A 21,445-nucleotide genomic window follows, 5' to 3' on the forward strand; every position below is an offset into this window, starting at 1 on the left:
AACACAATTGCTAACATAGGCAGCTGTCACAGCACTCATGGTGAGGACTTTTCAAAAACTCTTAAACATGAGGGAAGCCAGAATGCCAGGTTTTTCACCTGCTCTTTGCTGTTAGTGCTAGGCACGACTTCCCCCTAGTTATTTTTCCTGACAAGTTACATTCACTGTCTTTAACCAGGCTGAGTAGCTGTATAACATTATATATATATATATATATATATATTCTGCTGCCAAAAAGAGGCTCTACCAAGTCTTGGCTTTGCACATTACTTAATGAACCCATTGATACCCTTCTTCCTGTGCTCCTCCTCAGAGCTGACAGCACGTTCACACTCCCTCTGCAGTAACTGCCATGCTATTCCCTACCCAAGCGCTGCACCTGAAGATTTGTGGAGGGGTCACAGTTCTGTGCCAAGGGGAGCAACGTAGGGTGGGTGAGGCAGCTTCGAGGGAATGAAACGCCACGTGCAGAAAGGGTCAGAAGCTCCTGAAGGCTACTTTCATTATCAATGGAAACTGAAAGCAGCAGCTGCTACCATGCTGGGCTCCTCAGGCGGGATTTCTTTGTTAGAGGGCCTTTTTCTGGTGTTATTTCTTACGCACACGTGGCTAATCTGTGCAGGAAGTGTGACCCTGCTCATCTTGGGGGGCCTGCCGCCCAGGGCCGGCATAGCTCTTTGCCAAAGCAAGCAGTACAGGAAGGTCTCTCTAGGAGAGTGGTTCTGTCCCTAGTTTATCACATAGCATAACCTGAGTCCCTCATTGAGATCAGGTGCTAACAAGTTTGCAGTGTAATTAAAACGCCGTGATGAAGTGTTGCAATGCTGGTCTCCTAAGCTATGTCCCAGAGTCCAGTGGTCACTTTACATACATTCCTCTTTTGGCTTAGTGGGAGAAATCCTTGCGGACTGGCCTTTTGACACCAGAAATCCCTCCTGCATAACCACAGCTTTCTCCCACTAGTATTGAAAGCAAAAGACTAAAAGGACAAGAAGAATTGTAGGGTTTGAAATGTCCCCAAAGAACCGCCGACCTACTGAGCTGCATAAATGAAGAAGCAAGCTGCGCCACTCCTGCCATCATCCCCGGCCTCCGTACACTGCGCATGAGGAAATCCAAGGCCCATCAACCCCCCTGTTGCAATAATAGGTCTGCTTTAATGCAACCACCTTATGAACACCAGAGTTTATCCTTTGTTTTCAAGATGTTTGGGCGGGCAGGAAAATAAGACTCATCGTTTGGGATTTCCCCAGCTGGGATTTCCCACAACATCCTGTGTGTTTTCTGCCTGTTGAAAAAAAAAAAAAGGCACAAAGTCTTATGATTTCCCCCACAGCCTCCTTAATGACAGCGGTGCTGCTGACTGGATGTCATTCCTCTGGGCTTCAAGCTCCTGATATTTACTGGAGCCAGCACCCGCCACTTAGGCTGAACCTCTGCCCTTTTCAAACAGGAGATAACCAGACAAGATGCCTTTTCTGACACACGAGCTGGTGAGGTTGAACCTCTGAATCCTTCCAGTCTATTCAAGGGGTACAGCACCAGAGCTGCACATCACTTAGCTAACCTTCCTGAGCTGGCACCGTGCAGACGAGACATGGGCATAGAGTGGTGGAGGCTTAAAACAACACAGAAAGTCAGCACAGGGGCATTGATGTCATTCACTCCTTATTTTACTAAACACTGTTATACCAGTGTCAGATATTCACACTAGTACTGCAGGCTAAAGAAGTGAGCTACAGCTACAGAAATGAAATCTCTTCACAGAGAATCTGAAGAAACAATGTAAAATATGGTTAAAGGAGGAGGATGTATTGGGGCTGTATCAAGATAGATTTGTTTGTATCTCAGATAATTCAGATGGGCTCCAAGTGTTCCAGCAAAAGAGAAATTGAAGTCAGGCCCTTCAACACCTAGCTTTTTATCTCATCTCAAGATCACCTTCCCTCAGCTCCCAGTTTCCTCTTTAATCATCAACCATGCGATTGAACATAAGGGAAACAAATGGTAACTCCACCAAGAAAAAGAAAAAATAATTAATGACTTTATTTTTTTTTTTTAGTTCAGTTGGCCATCTGAGGTGCTAAAATCTCAACACCAACGAAGCAAGTGTGCATAAAAACAAATGATAAAACACAACCAAACAGAAGAAAACAGGCTGGAACAGAGTTGGTTTTTTTACAGGTAGGGTATACGCTTTTCTGTTAACACTCCATACATGCCAACCGTAAAAGCCTTGAACAATCTGAATATCAGAGTTCGCTTTCATACAAAAGGGAAGATGCCAACGCAGATCCCTTCACCTGGATTAGACTTCACACACACACGCATGCACGCACAGATACAGAGTATTTAAATTACTGCAATGCCATCGAGACATGGCATCCTCCCCTTCGCATCTGCTTCCAGTGACATCCACATCTGCCTGGCTACCCTGCCTATAACAGTAGTCTGAGCAATCCAAAAGCAGGAACTTTTGGAAAGCTTCTAATCTCTGTTATTTTGCAACAGTCGAAAGCCAGTGATCTCCTTCTCTGTGAACTATATACAGGCTGGTTTTTAGTATGCTTTAGAGTTCTCTTTATTGCAGTGATGACTGAAATTCCCATAAAGCCATAGTGTGGCTTTTCAGTTTGTACACAGGAGATTTTGTAATGCAACACCTTTCTCATCCACTGGTGTCTGGTGTAAACACTTAATAGAAAACTCATTTTAAAAGAATGTTAACCAAACAAGGTGTAGCTGTGAACGTTTTAAGAACGGCTGCTAAGAAAATGGAACTGCCGGCTGCTCTAGATCATGCAGTCTAAACCACTTATAATACTTCATAATGTTCAGGATTAGGATGTATAAAAATATTAAAAACCACCAGAGTGCACACAAATGTGACGACTAGCTCTATGCAAGCACCGTGTTCTAAGAGAGGCCTAGGCATTGCACAAAACTCAGACCGTGGGGGTAACCCAAGGATCCACTGGTGTCTTTACATACAAACAAATATTTACATAAAATGCAGAGACAGATAGAGAGAAGGACAGACTTTTAAAACTTGTGTTTTGCTCTAAAATATGTTCAGCAACGCAGTTTGTAACATGCCCTAGCAAGACCGTGGGGTATTGGTTAACTGAAAGAAAGAATATGTCTAGAAGTTGGAGCTGAAACGTCTTGTCACCTCCCTACGCATAGTTCTTTGAAGCTCAGGATTTTACAGCCATTTGTAAGTTTTAATGAAAACATGGTTAAAAGGAGCAGAACAGTTAAAAAAAAAAATTGTACTGTGAAAACAGCAGATTGGTTTTTTTGGCAGTCCTCACTCCCCCATCCCCATTTGCCTCCCAGGTGTTTCCAGGAGGTGGTATCCCCCTCCCTTCCCTGTAGGGGACTGAAGTGCTTGCCCCATCCTCAGTGTGCCCATTTCAAAACAAACACAGGTTAGGTTCCAAGCTTGGCTCTCCTCCTACCTACTGCAGGTAGGTAGTGTCCAGCCCCTGGTACAGACCATGTCACACGGGGACAGATGCCCTTGCGTGCCCACTTCTTGGAAGCTGAGGGCCTTTTCGTTCCCCTCATACGCGAAATGGACACACGTCATTGAATGCACATGGCTGAGTCATGTGCTGCTGCCCACCTGGGCAGCACAAAGAGCTAGAACATCCTACTTGGATTCTGATACAAATAAGGAATCTTGTGGTCACAAGAGCCTTCTTCAGCTTTAAAAATATAAAATTTGAATTAAAAATATTCAGATAGTAAAAAAACCCAGTTTCTGATATGCAAGTCATATTCCTAAAGTGCAACTGAACAGCAAATACAAGTTGTGCCTTTTTCAACCATTTTGATATAAAAAGGCCTTTTAAAATTCCCTTTCGTGTATTTTTTATTATTTTGTGTGTGCGATGTTAGCTCTTCATTTTCAGTCTCAGTGCTGGAGGCCTTCAGCATAACCTAAAGAGTTCAGCTTTAGAATATGTGGTTTTCCCCTCCAATAGGCCATTATACCCTCAAGTGATAACACTCTCGGGCATTGCAAAGATCTGGCCACCGTCCCCCAGCACGACAGGGAAAAGTAGTAATCTGGTATTTCTTCTTCAGGATTTCTTTCCATTCTACAGCTCACTTTCAATGATCTTTTGTTAGAAGTTAGATGTGGTCCATATACCTAGTGCACTATAAAACGGACTGAGGCCAATTCTCTGTGCAAGACAGTTTACAATAAACTATGCATCTACTTCCCTCTTTCTTCCCTCCTCCTCTCCAGCTTCCGCTGGCCCCTCAAATGCAGGCTATGTAAACTACTGTTGCCAATTTGACTTGCGCAGCTGGCGCCTGCACTGGCAAATGAGGGGATTTCTGCTTGTTGGCCATCCTGTTGGTAAGCCAACACTCCGTGATGCTGGTATAGCAGGTACCGCTTGCTAACACGTACCATTACGAAGTAGCGCTGCAGCTGCCTGTCTGCTTGGTTTCATGAGCATCTGGATTTAATTTGTAATGTCTTAGCAGAAAACACTAGGGGGGATAAAGGGGAACACTTGAGGTGGAAAAACCATGTTTCCACAGTTAACAACCAGCACCACGCAAGAGTCTCTGGGGACAGTCCTACCCTTTCTTCCTCAGCCTGAGGTATGCTCCTGAGTCAGAGGTGAATTCAAATCGCAGACCCTGGCTTACAGCAGACCTCTTTGAAGGAGGTCGAGAGCCAACAGCAAGAAACCATGCTAACTTCTGTCCTGGGGCAAAAGATTAAAGGATGTTCAGCCCTGCTTGGGTACCTTGCACCAACAGCCTATGTTCAAGCTGAAAGAGTCAGTCAGTAAGTACGCTGTATGAATATGCTTGGGAATGGGACACTTTCTCAAGGACATCAGGGAGCAGGCTTGGTACTACTTTAACAAGAAAAGAACATAGTCAGCATCCCCAGGGGGAAAAAACTCTTATCACATTAAAGATGGGACGCATACCCGACGCACAGTGCTATTTCACCTCTGCAGGGCAAGTTAAGGACGCAGTGTGCTCAGGGAATCTGTCAAGCAGTGAATGGTGCTGAATTGCTCAGTGCATGTCCTGCTCGTTGCTTAGCATACGATTACAATGAGTACCCTCCTGGCTGAAGAGCAGCAGCTTCACTGGCTGAGCCAAAAGGAGCTTCTTCCAACAGATGCAGCAGGAAATGTGCTATTTTTGTTTTCATGGAAGTCCCTCTAGCTGTATCTCAGGAGTGTGAGGGTTCCCTCTTTCAGTGAGAGAGAGACATATGGGATATTTCTACCTCACAGTGTTGGCTTTCTGGTTATAAAAATGTAGAATTTAAATAAATGATGGGTTTATTAGTCCAACAGAGGGAATCTGGGATGGAGGAAAGTATGCTAGGAACACAAATAGATTCTTACAACTCCACGAGTGTGCAGGATTTTGTCATAAAGGAAAACTTCTAGGGCAGGATGCATCTGTGGGTCCATAAAGGCTGCCCTTGCTGTGAAGCAGGGACCAATCCGCAGTAGTGTCTTTCTCCAATAGAGTTAAAACACTCCCTCCACAATCAAATATGTTTAACAATCAAATTATTAATAAGAACACTAATAAATAGCCACAGGTAACAATGTCCAGTAATTTAGAAGTGGAAGTTGTAGGATGCAGCAGGCACACACACCCATCACTCGTCCGTTTTTTTCCTAAAAGATACAAAAATGAATCTTCTTTCAAGTATTAAAAAAATAAGTTAATTGACATAAAAGGGTCAAAGTGACTGAGGGCCCAGGCAGGTCTTAAGCTTCATTTCCAATGTGCAAAAACAAAATACAGAGGAAAAAAAAATAAAAACACTGAAAAGTCTTAATGGTGGTTCGGTCACTTAAGGGCTTCTCCCTTTTAGGGGCCTAACAGCCAGGGAATGCCGCCTGGTAACACCCCTGCCCCAGCACACACTTACCACTGTCCCACAGTCAGTATTTTCCAGTGTCAAAACAGTCACAACAAAAACAGAACAAGAAGCCCATCAGCCTCTGAGCTGTGGCCATGAAGACTAAGGCCAGCAGTAGCTGTCTCTCCAGTGTGTAGCAAAGCAGAAGGGCATCTTCCCTCTCTCTTCTTCTCCCCCTTCTTCCCCACAAGATTTAGGAGGCTATGATAGGGAGAGAGTCCCCTGATGCCCACATCCCTCTAAAAACCAGGAGGCAGAGAGTTCCATCACACATACTAGTAGTATCTTCTCTGTCTCATATTTCTTCATATCCATGCATAATGATCAACTGCAGGTTTCTTTGGTGGGGAGGAAGACTAAAGCAAAGAAGGTGTTGCCCTGGGCTTCTGGAGCTCTCTTGGACAGCTGACTCCACCATACAGGCTGCTACAGGCTGCTGTGGTTTTCCAGAGAGGGTTGCCACTTCCCTCCCTTTTATTAGAACTGGTGTAGTAAAAATGGGAAAGGAATGGACTGCCATAAATCCAGTTTAGTTAAGGGTACTTCTTCCCTTAACCTCCTTCCCCACACATGGATTATTCCTCTCCCTCCTACCACACACAGAAAAAAACGGTCCATTGTATAGGACCTCAAGGAGACTCCACAGTCTCAACTCATTATCTCACATGTCTGCAAGCCAAGTTGAAAACTTAAGCTTCCGGAACCAACACACTTATCAAAAGGCTTCTGAGTGCTTCAAACCAAATCCCTGCATGCTGTCGGACCCTTCGGAGGTTTCCCCTTCAACATCTTCCTATCCATGTAATTCTGGCGAACTCAGGGTAGGCCAACTGGACAACACAGACCAGCAAAGGTAAATGTGTTAAGCTCAGGACCAGTTCAAGCTAAAACCTTTGGAAAGCATGACTGCCTCCAGGTCCTTGTCTTCTTCTTTTTCTCGAAGCCGTTGCTCCTCAAGGAGAGCAACGAGAGAATCTCTCTGTTCCACTACTTCTAGCATTTCGTTCAGGATCCTCTTCTCCTCTGAGAGCTCCTCATCTGTCTTCAGATGATCTACAGAGATATCAAAAACTATCAGCATCCACAAGGCTAGAAATACTCACAAACAACCTATGAAATGTTTCCTTTTGCTCTCACCTTCTACTGCCATCCTCTCCCGGAGTTCCTGCTGTAATCGACTCTGCCTGTCTTCCAGTTCTAGCTCCCGAGCACTGAAAGAGAAACATCAGGAATCCAAGTTCTGAGTATATCAAAATACTCCATACATTGCTTTATATCCATTCTCAATTTCTGTTCCTCCTCTAGATATCTGCTATGCATTTTACCAATCTGTTTTGGAATAACTCTTTAAAACACCTAAGATACATAACTATATTTTTTAAAGATTTATATGTACTTTCAGCATCTCAGGTTCTTTACCTTCAGCTAGGAAGTGCAATACAGAAAGTTGAGCAGATTAAGGGTGGGATTAAATCTAAAATGGTGTGAAGGAACAAGCAAATCTGCAATCACTGCAAAATTATACTTTACCTCTATGTATCTCCTGCCACTTCCCGCTCTAAAGACAAAGTCATTTATCAACTAAGGACATGTCAGGCCATTGTCTTTTCAGATTCCATTGCAGACAACACCTTGGGGCTTTTCTGACACAGGCACTAAGACAATCAGCTTCCACACTGCCTGGGTCAGCTGACATACTCAGAAATGAATTTCAGTGAATTTGCAGCATGGGGACTGAGAAAACTCCCAATTTCATTAACAGGAAAAAAGCCTTATCATCTGAGCCCAAATGAGAGGCACTGGGGTCCCACTACAGGCAGAGAAGAGGGCCACATAGCAAAGGTGGCTACACTTGAAAGGGGACTCTACCAAAACCAGGAGTCACATATTATTTCTGCATAGCTCGAAAACACTTGTGTGAACAAGATGTGTTTTATCCAAGAAGAGCTTGGGAAGGGCTCAGAGCTTTAAACACGCATCGTGCTTCTGCGTGTGCACAAATAGTTGGAACTTTCATTCCTTATTGCTATTATTCCTTCTTCTGCCACTCTTCTGAAATGTACCTGGATTCATATCTCAGCCAAGAATCAGCCCAAGAGACTGCTGACCTCCTGGCATTATAGGGAAGACAGTACTGACAGATCTTCCAATACTATTTGTAACATAATACCCCTTTTGAAGCTTTGCACATTCACTCACAATATCATCAGTTCAGACTCGTAGCGAACCAAGGCATTCTTCTCCTGCACCAGCTTGAACCACTCCTGCATCAGCTTGGGATCATCCTTCTTACCCATGCCTGCCAAAAAAGAAACCTGGTAAGTTTTCAGGTAACGCCCTGCAATCCTTACAAGCCCAAACTGCAAAAACAACAACGGGGCAAAATGTGCAAAGAAAGCCGAGCAAGATGCTGCCAGAGCACTCCCAAGCCGGGTCCATTCAGTTTGCCTAGAGCACACAGAAGAGTGGAAGTCACCTCCAAAAGGATTCTCTTCTCTTTGGAGCCTGATTTTTATTTTTTTTTTCCTTCCTGATTTTCTTGTGATTGCTTGTTTCTTCCTCACTCTTACTGCAGAAAGCCCAGATTTCTCTAAGTATTTTACTTTTCCTTTCATTAGAAGAGCTTTATAGATCCTCATGCCAGCTACTTAAATATAAGCTTATCAGAAACAGATTCAATTGCCACTCCATGTGTTTTACCTTTATTTTCTTCAACTGCATGTCCTCAATCTTTTCTTTTACTGGCCAAAAGTAACGTCTTGTCTTTTCTTTTTTCAATAGCTAAAGAATTCTTTTCTGACTGTTCCTCCTAGCCACATATATCTATCCATCTTGAAGATCCCCTCTGCACAGTGAACACAGAAACTACTTCTACTGTATTGCACATCAGCACTGGAAAGAAAAAAGAATCCCCAGACGCATTTGCTAATATCAAAGCAGAATAAAAATACCTTGGGCCTTGGCCACCTAGTACGGAACTCTTAGTTGGTATTTCATTTATTTTAAAAATAACTCCTAAACTTACTCAGTAGTCCACTGATGAATCTCCTATCTGTCAGGAGTGTAATACATTGCAGAATGCTGTTCCCAAAGCCTTCTGTTGATATTTATCAAATGCAAGAGCTTACCAGGGAAGCTCCTCCTAGCACTCTCCTGGTCTGGGCCACTGATTCCACACTGAACTACCTGCAGATGAATGCTGTGACTTATATCAGACACCATCAAAGACACTAGCAATGCGCCTGCCTGCCTGGAAGTGGAGGCAGGAGTAAGGCCTCAAATCAAGCTCAACAGCATTTTTGGGTTGCTGCATTCTATCAGCTTGCACTGCATGTACCCTAGGCATCCTAAAGTAACTAACATCCCTGTCCATGTTTGTTATTATGGATACATACTATCTACATCAAGAACAAAACTCTCAAATAGTCATTTTAATGTTAAAAATAATCAAGCAGCAAGCTTGCTATTCAAACTCTGGGAAACACTTCACAAATACCACATTAATGGCTAGTTAATTCAGACCTGTGTCCTGCCTCCATCCTTATGATCTCAGAGAAGTGCTGCACTGGAGCTGAGGGAGAGCCTACAACTCCTATTAAACTGCAGCTTAGGCTGAGAATAGTTGCCTTTGAAAAATCCTAATAGCAGACCCTTGGGGAATACAAGACCTGGTTGTACCACCCTAAGAGCCTCCGGCTCTGTGGACTTTATACCAGTGTGTTGCTCAGTTCCAAGCATTCCTTTCTGAGCATCTCTGCACAATATGCCCGTGTGGCGACAGGAGAGGGAGACTGTACATGCAGATGTCCAGTGCTGTGGCGCCATGAAAGCACTGGGAAGTCTCCCCACCCCTTCCGATGCCAGGATGTATAGAAAACAAATGCCTCTAAGAAAAAGCCAAAAACACAACGCTACTGACCTATGAAATACATAAGTATTTTTAAACAGCCAATGAGCAGAGGAGTAATGGGAGCATTGGAGGGGGAGCACTGACAACTGATGTGAGGGAGCACCATGGAAAGCAGAGTAAGTGGTTAGCAAAATTACATCATGAACACACATAAACAACCCCTTCCCCCATGCCTTGGCAATGGAAACTCTATGGCAAACTCCATTTGGGACAGTTAAAGAATGTACTCAGCAAGACAGATGAGGGAAAACTGGTCTAGCTTAAGGTTTATTGGTTTTTAAAGTTGAAGGATGTTTTTGCAAACCAGTCCCTATAAAGACACAGTATTCCTTTAATCCATATATACTAATTAAAAGGCCATTTAAGGAAGGAGATTTTCTTCCCTTACCCCACCTTCCAACCATCTTTCAGGATGAATAGAGAAATTGAAGCCACCAAATGAAAACAGAAACTTTCGAGTGTGACGTTACTGCTCCCACCGCTGCTGCCCAAGGTCCCACCCAGTCGCTACGTCCTCCCTAGCACAGCTGGGACTAGCAAAAGGGATACTGTACCTTTAATAACTTGCCACAGGCTGGTTACCAGGTTGCTACTGAGAAGGTTGGTTTGGGGACACAGCAAGAAAAGGGCTGGGGATGGGGGCCTTGTGTCCACTAGCTGACTAGTGCTGCTACGACAACCCAGCTGTGGTCAAGGAGAATGGGGAGCATGTGAGGTTACGTTACCTTCATGGGCACAGCAAGGGCAGAAGGAGAGAGGTCTACGACGTGGTGTCCCGGCATTGGGCTCAACTTCAATAGGACCAAACGAGGAAGAGGAAGAGGCAGGAGAGGAAGAGGAAGTTGGAAGTGGAACGGAAGAGGAGGAAAGGGGTGAAATAAAAGACAAGCAAAGGACAAAAAGCATAAGAGTGAGAAAGAAAGGAAACACAAGAAGAAAAGAAAAGAAAAATACAAGAAATGGAGAAGCAGAAACAAGGGATACAGTCTACAGATGAATAATGTCCCTAATAAGCACAGATAACAGGTAAGAGGTAGACTGAGGTACTGGTGAACTCTTACTGAGCTGTACAAATACCAGGCAGGAGGTTATTGTTACTGTACTTTTTCCTAATGTACATTTTTCAATCACACAGTCTGTAACTGAAAGGTTTGTGAACAAGATGTCAGGATGAGCAGAGATGAGTATTTAACTCCTGCTGAGAAATGTCAAATTTCAAGAAGGATTACAAAAAGTCTCGCCTGCATGCATAAGACACCAGCTGTAAGCAGCCACCCTACCCTAAAGCTTTATCAGGACCATGCTCTTAACACCATGGCAGCATCCACTGATGGTAAAAGCGTCCTTTTTAATGGAAAATAATTTCTTCAGACAGGGAACATTACAGAGAGAATCTGATTAATGTGGAATGAGCCTGCCAGGATCTGCTATGTCAAGTATGGTGAGTACACATGTACCCAGCTGGACTGTTGTGCTTAGAGGGAAAAAGGCTTTTACATGGATAAAAAAGTGATTCACATAAGGATCTTCAGGGGTGATGACCAACTGAGGGCTTTGCAGAATTAAAACAGTAAATTCAAAGCTCTCCCTTGACATTCTCATTTCACAAAGCATTTTAAAGATTACAAGTCCTGTTAATATTGGTGACTTATTGAATCTTTTTCATCTTTTCTGTCAGCCAGTGAAGGACAAACATTTCTCATCTCTAAAATGGTTCAGCTGTTTTAACATTGAGAATTTGCTTTTCAGCTGTACTTTACAGAGATAAACAGTAGGAAATAACCAGCATCACTAATAGTTACAGGAGAACATATGCACCAGGAAGGTGATGAGCCTGAAACAGTGCTAGCAGAATGGAACACTTACTGCTCTCAATGCATAACTGCATTTATAAAGGGAAGGCATTTCTGTGTTGGGAAAAGGCATAAACTCCACAACAATAATACGGTAAGAATAACGCTTATTTTGGAGAAGTCAGCAGAGCTTGGTACAGGTGGTTCGGAGACAGCTTTACAGAACTAGACTACTGGCAAACTGGGAAGGCTTTAGAAGGGACCATCACAGAACTAGACCAGCACATGGAGGACACACTGGAGCGAGAGGGAGAGCACATCGGCCTCAAAGCCTGTGACTGAGCAGCGCGTCTTTCTCAGACAGGAAGAAACCTCTGTACAGGGAGCAGGAAGGGGCAACATTAGGAGAGGTGTCACAGTTGGCCATATGACAGGTACAAATAAAGCGTTGTACCAACATTAGTTGACAGTACCAGAACCTTAATTATAGTTGTTCAGAATTTTCCAACTTCTTAATTTAAAATGAAAAAATACTAGGGCTTTTTTTCCTACGATTGCCATTTCACAGATTAGGTTACAAAAGCAAAAACAAACAAGAAAAACCCCAAACCGCAACGGCACTGTGAAGAATAAGCTTCCGCACAAAGCAGAACATTTAGTGCATGATACCTATTATATTTTTTATTTCACATCTTATCTTATTCAGCATGAATTCTTCTACATATGCTTTAATACTCTAACCTGGTCTTGGGGGGATCAGGAGACAGACACTTAACTATATGGAAAAATCCACTTCCATTTTTCAGGGTTTGAGATTTCATTCAGAGTTGTGTGTGTGTTTGTATGGGATGTTGGTAACTCAAATGCAGCTATTTTTATAGATTTCAAACCATGGACATACAGACTTGGTGAGAAATTCCCAATTTTCTGTATTTGATCTGAAAAAAAATACCTGGTATGTGAAAATGCCATTCATCTCATTGCGACATGACCACAGACTACTAACTTCTGTCATCAGTGAGCAAATGGTCTGATCCTAGGAGAAGATACCATCTTTGGTCTCCAGTAAAAAGCCACAGGACTTACATAGCAGAAGGCTGTATTACAGAACCCACTCCCTGCAATTATGTTTTTTTCCTTTGCCCTTAGTTGTGCTATTTTTTTAACAGAAATACTATTCTCCCACTCTTGTCTAAGGAAAACATGTCCTTGAATCAAGTTACAAAGTCCATGGTATCTATAATAGTCCTGCTACTGGAAATGTTAACATTGCTTTTCAGTAAGATAATGAACATAACCTGTCCTATTAAGAACCTTTCCAATTACTCCAGATGTAAATTATAGTTGTATCAGTGAATACAGGTTATATGATTGTTACAATTGCTTTGGAAACAACTTCTGTCCAGCCCATGATGATTAGCAAAGCTTTAAAAAGTGTTCCTTATGTATTGGAGGTCCTAAACAGCGAGGACAGAGTAAGTGCAACCTGAAAACTTACCTTATAGTTCTCTAAAGCTGTGAAAACTACACCAATTATTATGTTCTAAAATACATATCATGCAGTAGAATTTTAAATACATTTTTTAAAAACTCTCTAAGGCGATAGTCATGAAAACTGCCTCCCCACCCTTGCTAATAAAGAGTAGTGATACATGTACTATAGATACTATAAGCAGACTGAAATAGGAACTTTCTAATTTTAAGAGGAAAACTATTTTATCGTATTTCCTGAAATGGAGAAAGATTTTTCACTGACAATAACAAATCTTTAAGTGTGTTCCATGTCACACATTTCATTATCCCTTCAGATGAACTCTTTCAAGAAAAGGCCTCCTAACTGTTTCAGAAACAGAGAATCGGGGGGGAAAAAAAAGATCATTTGATAAATGGAAAAAGCATTCCCTCAGCCAGCTGATGGCTGAACTCCTCATCCAGTACTACTAAAAAGGAGAACTATACAACACCCTGGTTCACAATATAGTGTTAAAAACTGTCTCACCTACCTTGCCCTTATCACTTGTCCAATTACATAATGGAAATCTTTGCACGTCTTCTGATTTCTCCCAAAGCCATCACTAGTCATACAGTATATAGTATTATTATTATATTATTGTTTAGAGAAAAGACATCATGGTCTCATTAAATTAAAAACATAATCATCAACGCAAGACAATTTTCCTGGCCGTGGAGTCAGGGCCAGATGGGTAAAACTCTTTTGATAAGCAAATTTAAAAAAAACCAAAACAAACAATCCCCTTTCTGTTTAAGTCTCCTCCACCACCAAAAACCACAGGCCACGTCTGGCGACACAGGTCTTCATCCACAGCATAGGAAGAGTGCTGCCAGCAGCAGCAATACAAGCTACCCACTGACCCACTAAAGGAGTTCACTCAGAAGAACTGAAGGGTAAGAGAAGAACCATTTCTGTGACCATTTACTTCTTAGGTTCCCTCTGTGCTGTCAGCAAGAGTCTGAGTTGTGGCTATAGCTTTTGGACAGAAAACGATCACTTTTTTTTCCCAGAGAGGCAAAACCGCCAACAGACTGGGTTAATCACCAGTTGTTCATTTTCAATGCCACAAGCCAACATTTCTGAAATGCATGTAAAGCCTTCAAAGCAGAGGTCAGCAGCCCAAGTAGCAAAGACAGCAAGCAGAGGCATTCAGAAAGGCAAATGGGGTGACTGGTACGGAGTCGGGAGCTGCAGCTCATTGAGGAAAGGAGCATGCCCCATCTCCTGAGCACACTGAACATCCTGGAGAGGTAGAAGCTCTGCCTTGCAGATTAGACACATCCCATCAATAAAGTGACTGGAATTATCTTGCCTCTGCAAAAAGAAGCCATTCCCAGATCTTTCTGGGAAATCTTTCATGCAGCCATGACAAGAATGACCTTGTGAACCTTTCGTCATAGTACCCTTGAGGGATTGCAGACTTTGCTACAGTGGTGGAAACCAAGAGCCAGGCCAAGAATAAATACCATAGCTCCAAAGCCTCTTCAAAACAAGGAACAGAAATTGTATAGCCACCATGAAAATATACCTTCCTTTTCACTGTATGTTGTTCTTTGTTACACAAGCTACACTGAACTGTTGTCTTCTTTTTCTGCTTTTCATTTTCCTATTATTTAAGGAGTAATACTTCAGACTGGTTTTGTCCTTTTCTGCTGTAGCTACATAACACTTCTTCATAATCTGAAGCACAGTAGTAAAAATGATCCATCAGGAAGAAGAAAGCAACGCAGAAAGTTTGGGGTGACAGACACCATTATCCTCAAGCTACAGTTCACGTTGATTCCCTTCACTATTTGTCCATGTCCTGTGGTACGAGAGCTGTGATGATTTCTGAGAAGTGGTGAGCCACTGCATATCAAAATGACTTGAACAGATACACCACAGACCAAATAGGATCACATCCTTTGCAAGCTTTGCATCCAAAGACTTTGATTTCTATATTGCTGACTAACCAGGTAGGGCAGTTTGGAAATCAGCAACACCAGGCAGGAAATCCAGCTCTGAGGCTAATCTCAGTTCTTGTGAACCATTATCCTGGCACTTGACCTCAAAAGCTAAAAGCACGACACTTCAGAAATTCTTATTCTACTAACAACTTCCATCACTCATTTAGCAGGCAGACTAAAAGCTCTGATTTTAACTCAGTGCTTAAAATAAGGTACAGTCCAAAAGAGATCAGTAAGACAAAACTGTGCACTGATCACAGGAAGTATCCTCTTTCCCACCTTTTAAAAATCAGTTATGGTCAGAAACCCAAGTACTAAAAAAAAAAAAGCTTTACTATTTATTTACTATTTGGCGCAGTTGTTCAGCAGCAGCACTGTAAAAGAGCAAGAATACAGAAAGCCACCTCATGAACAGCATCTGTACAACTGCAAGTATTACAAAGTTGCGGGCAAGGATTCTGACAACTATCCAACAAGCACATCACTGAGTCTGTCTGACTTAACAGTTTACTAAAACTGTGTCAAAACCAATATCCTCTAAAGCACCATCACTAGAAGAAACCTGGGGAAAACTCATAGACCACTGAATTGTCATGCAAACTGAACCACAACTTTATCTATCCAGCAGAAGAGAGGAAAAAAGAAAAGGCGGGGAGGGGCAAGAAAACCAGGGAAAGCAATAGTTGGAGCAGAATACACACACAAACGACTGCACAGAGATCTTTTGCTTCTGCTAGACCTCAAGGCACTTCAAAATGCAGTCAGAATTCGTACAGTCCTGCACTGGCCCTGCCTCCCAAGACTGTTAGCTTCTGTGTGCAGTTGTGAGAGGTTTGCAGAAAGAAGCAGGTAAATGGCAATTGCTTGCTTTCAGTACCTAACAAGTACTCTAATTATACTTAAGTTCTGCTTATCAAGTACTCTTTCCTGCTCCAAATTTACAGCAAAGAAAACATGGTACCAATTCACTTCAGCGTCAAAAGCAGCTGCAGACTGCGAAAACAGTATTTATCTTACAACTCCACTCCTCTTCCAGGAGAGCTGTGTTTGCCAATCACAAGAAATAGGCCTGTTCCCACTTGAGTGTATCAGACTCCAGCCCTGCAGAGTTAGATCTGCAGGACTTTAAAGGACATAGTCAGCTCCAATATTTTAAATAAGCTAATAAAAAGTGAAGCTGTTGTAGAGTATGTTTTAAGCAAAGTACAAAGAATAAAAAAACCAAACACAATCACACTTTTTTTCCTCCCCTGTTTACTTGATGTTCATAAGACTTTTGTCAAGAAGGGAGAACGTATGTCTGAAATCAGCACTATCAAACATACCAGCTCTCTTCATTACATCCTCTTGCCTGTCTCAGCATACTCCAGCCAAGAGCAAAGCAAGATAGGAGTGTGGGGCTGTTTCCTCAATTATTCCCTGCTGGGTGCAAGGAAAAGGAAGCTGCTCATTTGAATGCAGAGGGAACAACGGAGGTACTTTTCACAGGCATACAAGGAGAAAACTGGGACAAGGAACCGGTGGGTAAGGAGGAACTGAGGCTGGGACTAATTAAGCAAGGAGACTAAGAATGTATACACTATTGAAGGAGAAGAGACAGAGAGGAGAGGGGAAAAGGGGTAAGGCGTGAAAGGAGAAGGCAGATTTGTGGAGAAGGTATGACCTACAATTTTCCAGACAAATAATCCTGGGTAGAAGAGGGAGCAGAGCCCAAAAATTTTGGGAGAAGGCCAGAGGCAGGGACTGAGACTGTGGGGATGGAGTCAGTTGGAAGACCAGATCAGGAGTGAAAGACTAGGAACAGCTAGTGGGGAGGAACAGAAGGTCTGAAGGGGAGAATACTAGGATTTCTTTGTCAAGAAGGTAGGATTAAAATTAAATGCCTGAGAAGCATAAACTGGGATTGAAAATGAAAATCGAAGTGGGGTAAGGAGCTTTGGATGGAAAAAGATAGGATTGGGACAAGGACTCTCTGGAAAGAGGGAATAAAAGGGACAAAGAATATGTATCCACCAGAGCACTATATGCTTCCAGCATCTGGCTCAGAATCCGTGTTTTCAAGTCTCACCATTCCACAGCTGCCAGCAAACATCTGTGAAATCCACTGACCGTGTCCCATTTCCTCTCCATGAGGATCTACACAGAGGATGACAACCTAGCGTTCCTATCAGTTACTCCATAAGGGCATGAGGCAGAGTTCTCTGCTGTGGATCTAAAGGTTATAAGCATGTTGATATATCAACATAATACAAAATCTTAATTTCAGTTGACTTTGCAACCTTTGTCATGTTCTTTTAACATAACCGCATATACGATATACACATAGGAATAATTACTCAGAATTGAAATGTAACCATCTGTAGCGTGAAATGAAACATCTGCTTTACAGCAACAGTACACGACATTTTAGAACACGAAGAGAGGATTATAGCATCTGAGCAGAGCAACGGGGGTAGTTAAGATAGCAATCTGTAATCCTGCAAACTGGAACTTCACCAAAGATGTCAGAAGTTACCACTCCCTTGCAGAAGTTGTTGCGCAATCTGTAACAACTAAATGAAATGCAACTCTCATTAGCGTAAAGAAAATCAAGAATAAATTAATGCCCTAATCATTCAAAAATTATTACCAATTTAGATAACTTTTCAAAGTATTTTGCAATTTCGCTTATCCTTCTACTGACAGCATGACTCTAGAGTCATGCCTATGCCTTGGAGACACAAGTTGCCAGTAGAATAATTAACTATGCAGCCATTCTAGCTGCTTATAGTGCTCAGCAGGACCACACAGCCACATGGTGCTCCAGGGATTTTAATGGCATTCCACCCAGATGCAGCATCCTGCACAGACATGTTAATTTTGAAGCCGAGTTCTAAATCTGCCACTGAATAGTGACAAGTAGCATCAGAGCAATGTATCCCTTCCGGCAAAAGTGTTCTGGCAGCCCCAAAAGCAAATATAAAGCAAATTGCAGAGGCAACAAAACAATACTATAAAGCCACATACTCCAGGCAGGTTATACTGGCTCATTGCATTTAAAGGGATACTGCCCAATACAGTTTTTTAAAGTTTGTTTCAAAAAAGGTATTTTTGAGATGAGCAGAAACTTGATATACTTTTAAAATATATCAACCATTTTTAAAAGTCATGAACATTGTCTTTGACTGTTGGAAGCCCAAGCGACTGAGTCGCTATATAAATAAAATCAGCCTGTTATAGAAGATCAACAGTGACCACCCTGGGGCGACTGAGTTCAGAGAAACCAAAAAAGCAAACACGCAAAAAAAATAAACAGTAAATTCAATTTTCAATTAAGATTTTCTGCAACACAGTAATTTTAAGTGACAGTGTCCCTTTAAGTAAAGATTATTTTGTTTTTCTTAAAGCTATTATTACTGATTTTGATGGGATCGCTGTCTCTAAAGAGGCATTAGGAGGAGAAGCAGGAGGGAGAGGTATAGTGGAAATAGCATTAAATAGGGATAAGGGTCTGTTAAGTGTAATTCAGCATCAGCCCTTTTACAGCTCCTACTCTATGCACATATGAATATGGGCCAGCTCTGATGGACATAACTAGGAAGAGGGTTTCAAAGTCTCTCTGCAGAAGATACCCCAGGGAAGAATGCCAGAGGGGCTGAACAGTGAATGAAGCACAGGGATAGCAGAGGACTATCACATCAAAATTAGCATAGGGGAACTGGCAACAAATTAGGTCTACTAAGGAGAGAAGTCTTCCATTTTGAAACTTGAACATAGGTGGATATTCTTAACTCAGGTGGATGTTCTTCAATAAAAGACTATTGCACCAGGACAATTTGGAGCCATTTCCAACAAACAGCTATGGATAGATACTATGTGGGACAGCCTACCCCTGGAGGAGGAGAAAAAATGACAGTTAAAAGCCTGGGCAAGATTACGTTTGAAGGATCAAATGCAGAACACAACGAAATCAGGGGAAGACTTCTAGTAATGTGTCTTGGATTAGGCCTAGAGCGTGTGGATCTTCCACTCTGCGGAGCTGGATTGTAATGCACCCCCTCAGCAAAAACACAGCTTAGATCAAGCAACTTTGTATTGCGAAAGACAAACGAAATGAGACTCTCAGATGACAAGGCAACTGAGTAGAGTTTGCTTTCTCTTGGATCTGCTGACAGATGTGTTCATTTTATAAGAATAGATTTAGGGTGATTAAACTAGCAAAGGGAATTTTAATTTTCAAGATGGGCAGATGCTAAACAAATGCCATTTGCAACCCAAAAGTTATCCACCTACTAAGGGATTCTGGAAGTAAATTTAATTAAAGAAATGCAGAACCATGGTGCAGAGTGATGACCAGATTGTAATCACTTGTGAAGAAACGAGCTAAACATTGTAACTTGTGCTTAGCACTAAATGAGATATGAAAAAAAGAAAAAAAGCATACCAAGAAGCTTATTAGCTGTGTAATGCTGCAAACTGGGCTGACTGGAAACTCTAAAAGCAAATTCCAGCAAAAATGACTGGAACTTTTAACAGTAGATTCTCTCCTAACCTTACAGTAAGACAAAACAAGAAAGAAGTATCTGTCATCTACAAGTGTTTCCAAAGTCCCTTGAGGGAGCATTTTGTTTTTGTTAGATCATCAACACATTCTGGCTTTTTTGGAAGAAGCAAATGAGCTTCAGGAGGGGAAGAGGGCGGCAATGGCATGATTAATGCTTTACAGTGCTATTAGCTGTTGGGAGCCGGTCAGTTCTGCTGTCCCCTTTATGTTAAAATATTTTCCTAAAGAGGATTTCCATGGCAGAGTTGGACTTTGTAAAGGAGAAGCAAAAAAACAGAACGGCCTTGCCTTCCACTGTTAGCAGGGAAGGTGGCCGGAGTGCAAACAGTAAGTAAATTTTGAAATAATCAGCACTGTGGAAAATAGAAGAGGGAGCCTTACACATGGTCTGTGGAGCATGCCAGGATCTCCTCTTCCTGAGCTGGAAAAGGGGTTCTGCTATAGCCAGTCATGTGCAAGGGCCGTTTCTTCTCGTTTGTGACCCAAGGATGGGAGAATTAGGTGAAGGGTGGAGTGGGGAGGAGTGTCAGCAGGGTTAGTGTCAGCAGGAGGTTCAGCTATACATACCACCCAGATGCAAGTCGATGAGGTCACTGTAATAAGACTCTCCCCAATAGTCTACAACAAGGAATTGGTGAAGACAGAGTTATTGAATCAGATACCCACCCTAGCCCCACACAATCAAAGCAATATATGAGAAAAAGACATACAGACAGAAACAAAAAAAAAGGCAGACGAGAAATATGCAGCTATACACATGGGCACATATATATATATATATAAAAATTGTATGTATCTCTTTCTCTGTATATATACATATAGGTACACACACACAAATATATCACAAACATATATATTGGGAAGATGAGGAGAAAATTCCCAGCAGGCAGGCAGGGACTTCCAAGGGGTAAAAAAAAAAAGTCTACACAGAGACACTTCACCTGTTTCAGTCTGCACCAGTACCTGACACTGATGTCTTTCCTGTTATTGCTGAGAAAAGCAAAAGTAATCTTGATGCTTTCATGCTGAGCAATATGTCAGAAGGAAAGAGAGTCATTTCTTAGGTCAGCTGCAGGAAAGGTGTAAGGGTTGATTTCTTGGAGGTGACTGAGTGGAGGATGTGTGTGTACGGCACATGGCTGAAAGGCACCGAGTGCTGACATGAATGGCAGACGCCTAAGTGTAGAAAGATGGGTATGTGTGTTTCTGCTAATGCAGTATCTATGCCAGAGAAGAACCTGCAAAGAAGTGTGTGGAACAGAGACGTGTATGTCCACAGCTGCTAGAGACAGGTACACCATGAGTCTAGCACCGTGTAACATTTCTTTGGAAATGTTTGGAAGAGACAGATGGGAGTACTGAGAACACTATTTCTCACTGCATATGATTGACCTGATGTAAAGAGGTGGCTCTTAAATCTTTTAGTATTGATCTGACAGTAGGAGACCTTTCCCCAGCTCTTAAAAATGACTATCAAAGTTTATGCTAAAGGACGATAAGGGAGAAAAAAACAGGTTCCAGAAATTTCTGATTTGACATACTTTTAAGTTAATAATTGAAAAAATTAAAAATCCACACAGGAAATCAAAGTCATAAGCTTGTCCAAACAGGTGAATGCACTACAATACAAAGTACTGTTACATTAATAGTAATCCCATTCAAGGTGTCTCTCAGGACACAGCAGAAAAATGGGAAAATTATTCATTGAGATTATCCTACTTTACCTTTGCAGTGAAATACCATGACGCAAAAGGAAGGGGGGGAGGTGGGAAGGAAAAAAAGGGATGACAAAAGCTTAGACTGCCTGTACATGACAAACT

General features: G+C 42.2%; 1 protein-coding gene across 1 annotated transcript in view; it reads right to left on the reverse strand.

Moving 5' to 3' along the window:
• Window positions 1-2,021: 2,021 nt before the first annotated feature.
• Window positions 2,022-21,445, reverse strand: part of MICAL3 (microtubule associated monooxygenase, calponin and LIM domain containing 3) — a 136,521-nt gene continuing 117,097 nt past the window's right edge. The window contains exons 40-44 of the mRNA XM_059816307.1: window positions 20,193-20,243; window positions 10,556-10,621; window positions 8,120-8,219; window positions 7,058-7,131; window positions 2,022-6,973 (exon numbers count right to left, since the gene is read on the reverse strand). Coding sequence (XP_059672290.1) covers window positions 6,789-6,973; window positions 7,058-7,131; window positions 8,120-8,219; window positions 10,556-10,621; window positions 20,193-20,243 — 476 coding nt within the window. The 3' untranslated portion in view covers window positions 2,022-6,788. The remainder of the gene's footprint in view (window positions 6,974-7,057; window positions 7,132-8,119; window positions 8,220-10,555; window positions 10,622-20,192; window positions 20,244-21,445) is intronic.

This window comes from Gavia stellata, chromosome 4 (genome assembly GCF_030936135.1).
Source record: "Gavia stellata isolate bGavSte3 chromosome 4, bGavSte3.hap2, whole genome shotgun sequence".
NCBI lineage: Eukaryota > Metazoa > Chordata > Aves > Gaviiformes > Gaviidae > Gavia > Gavia stellata.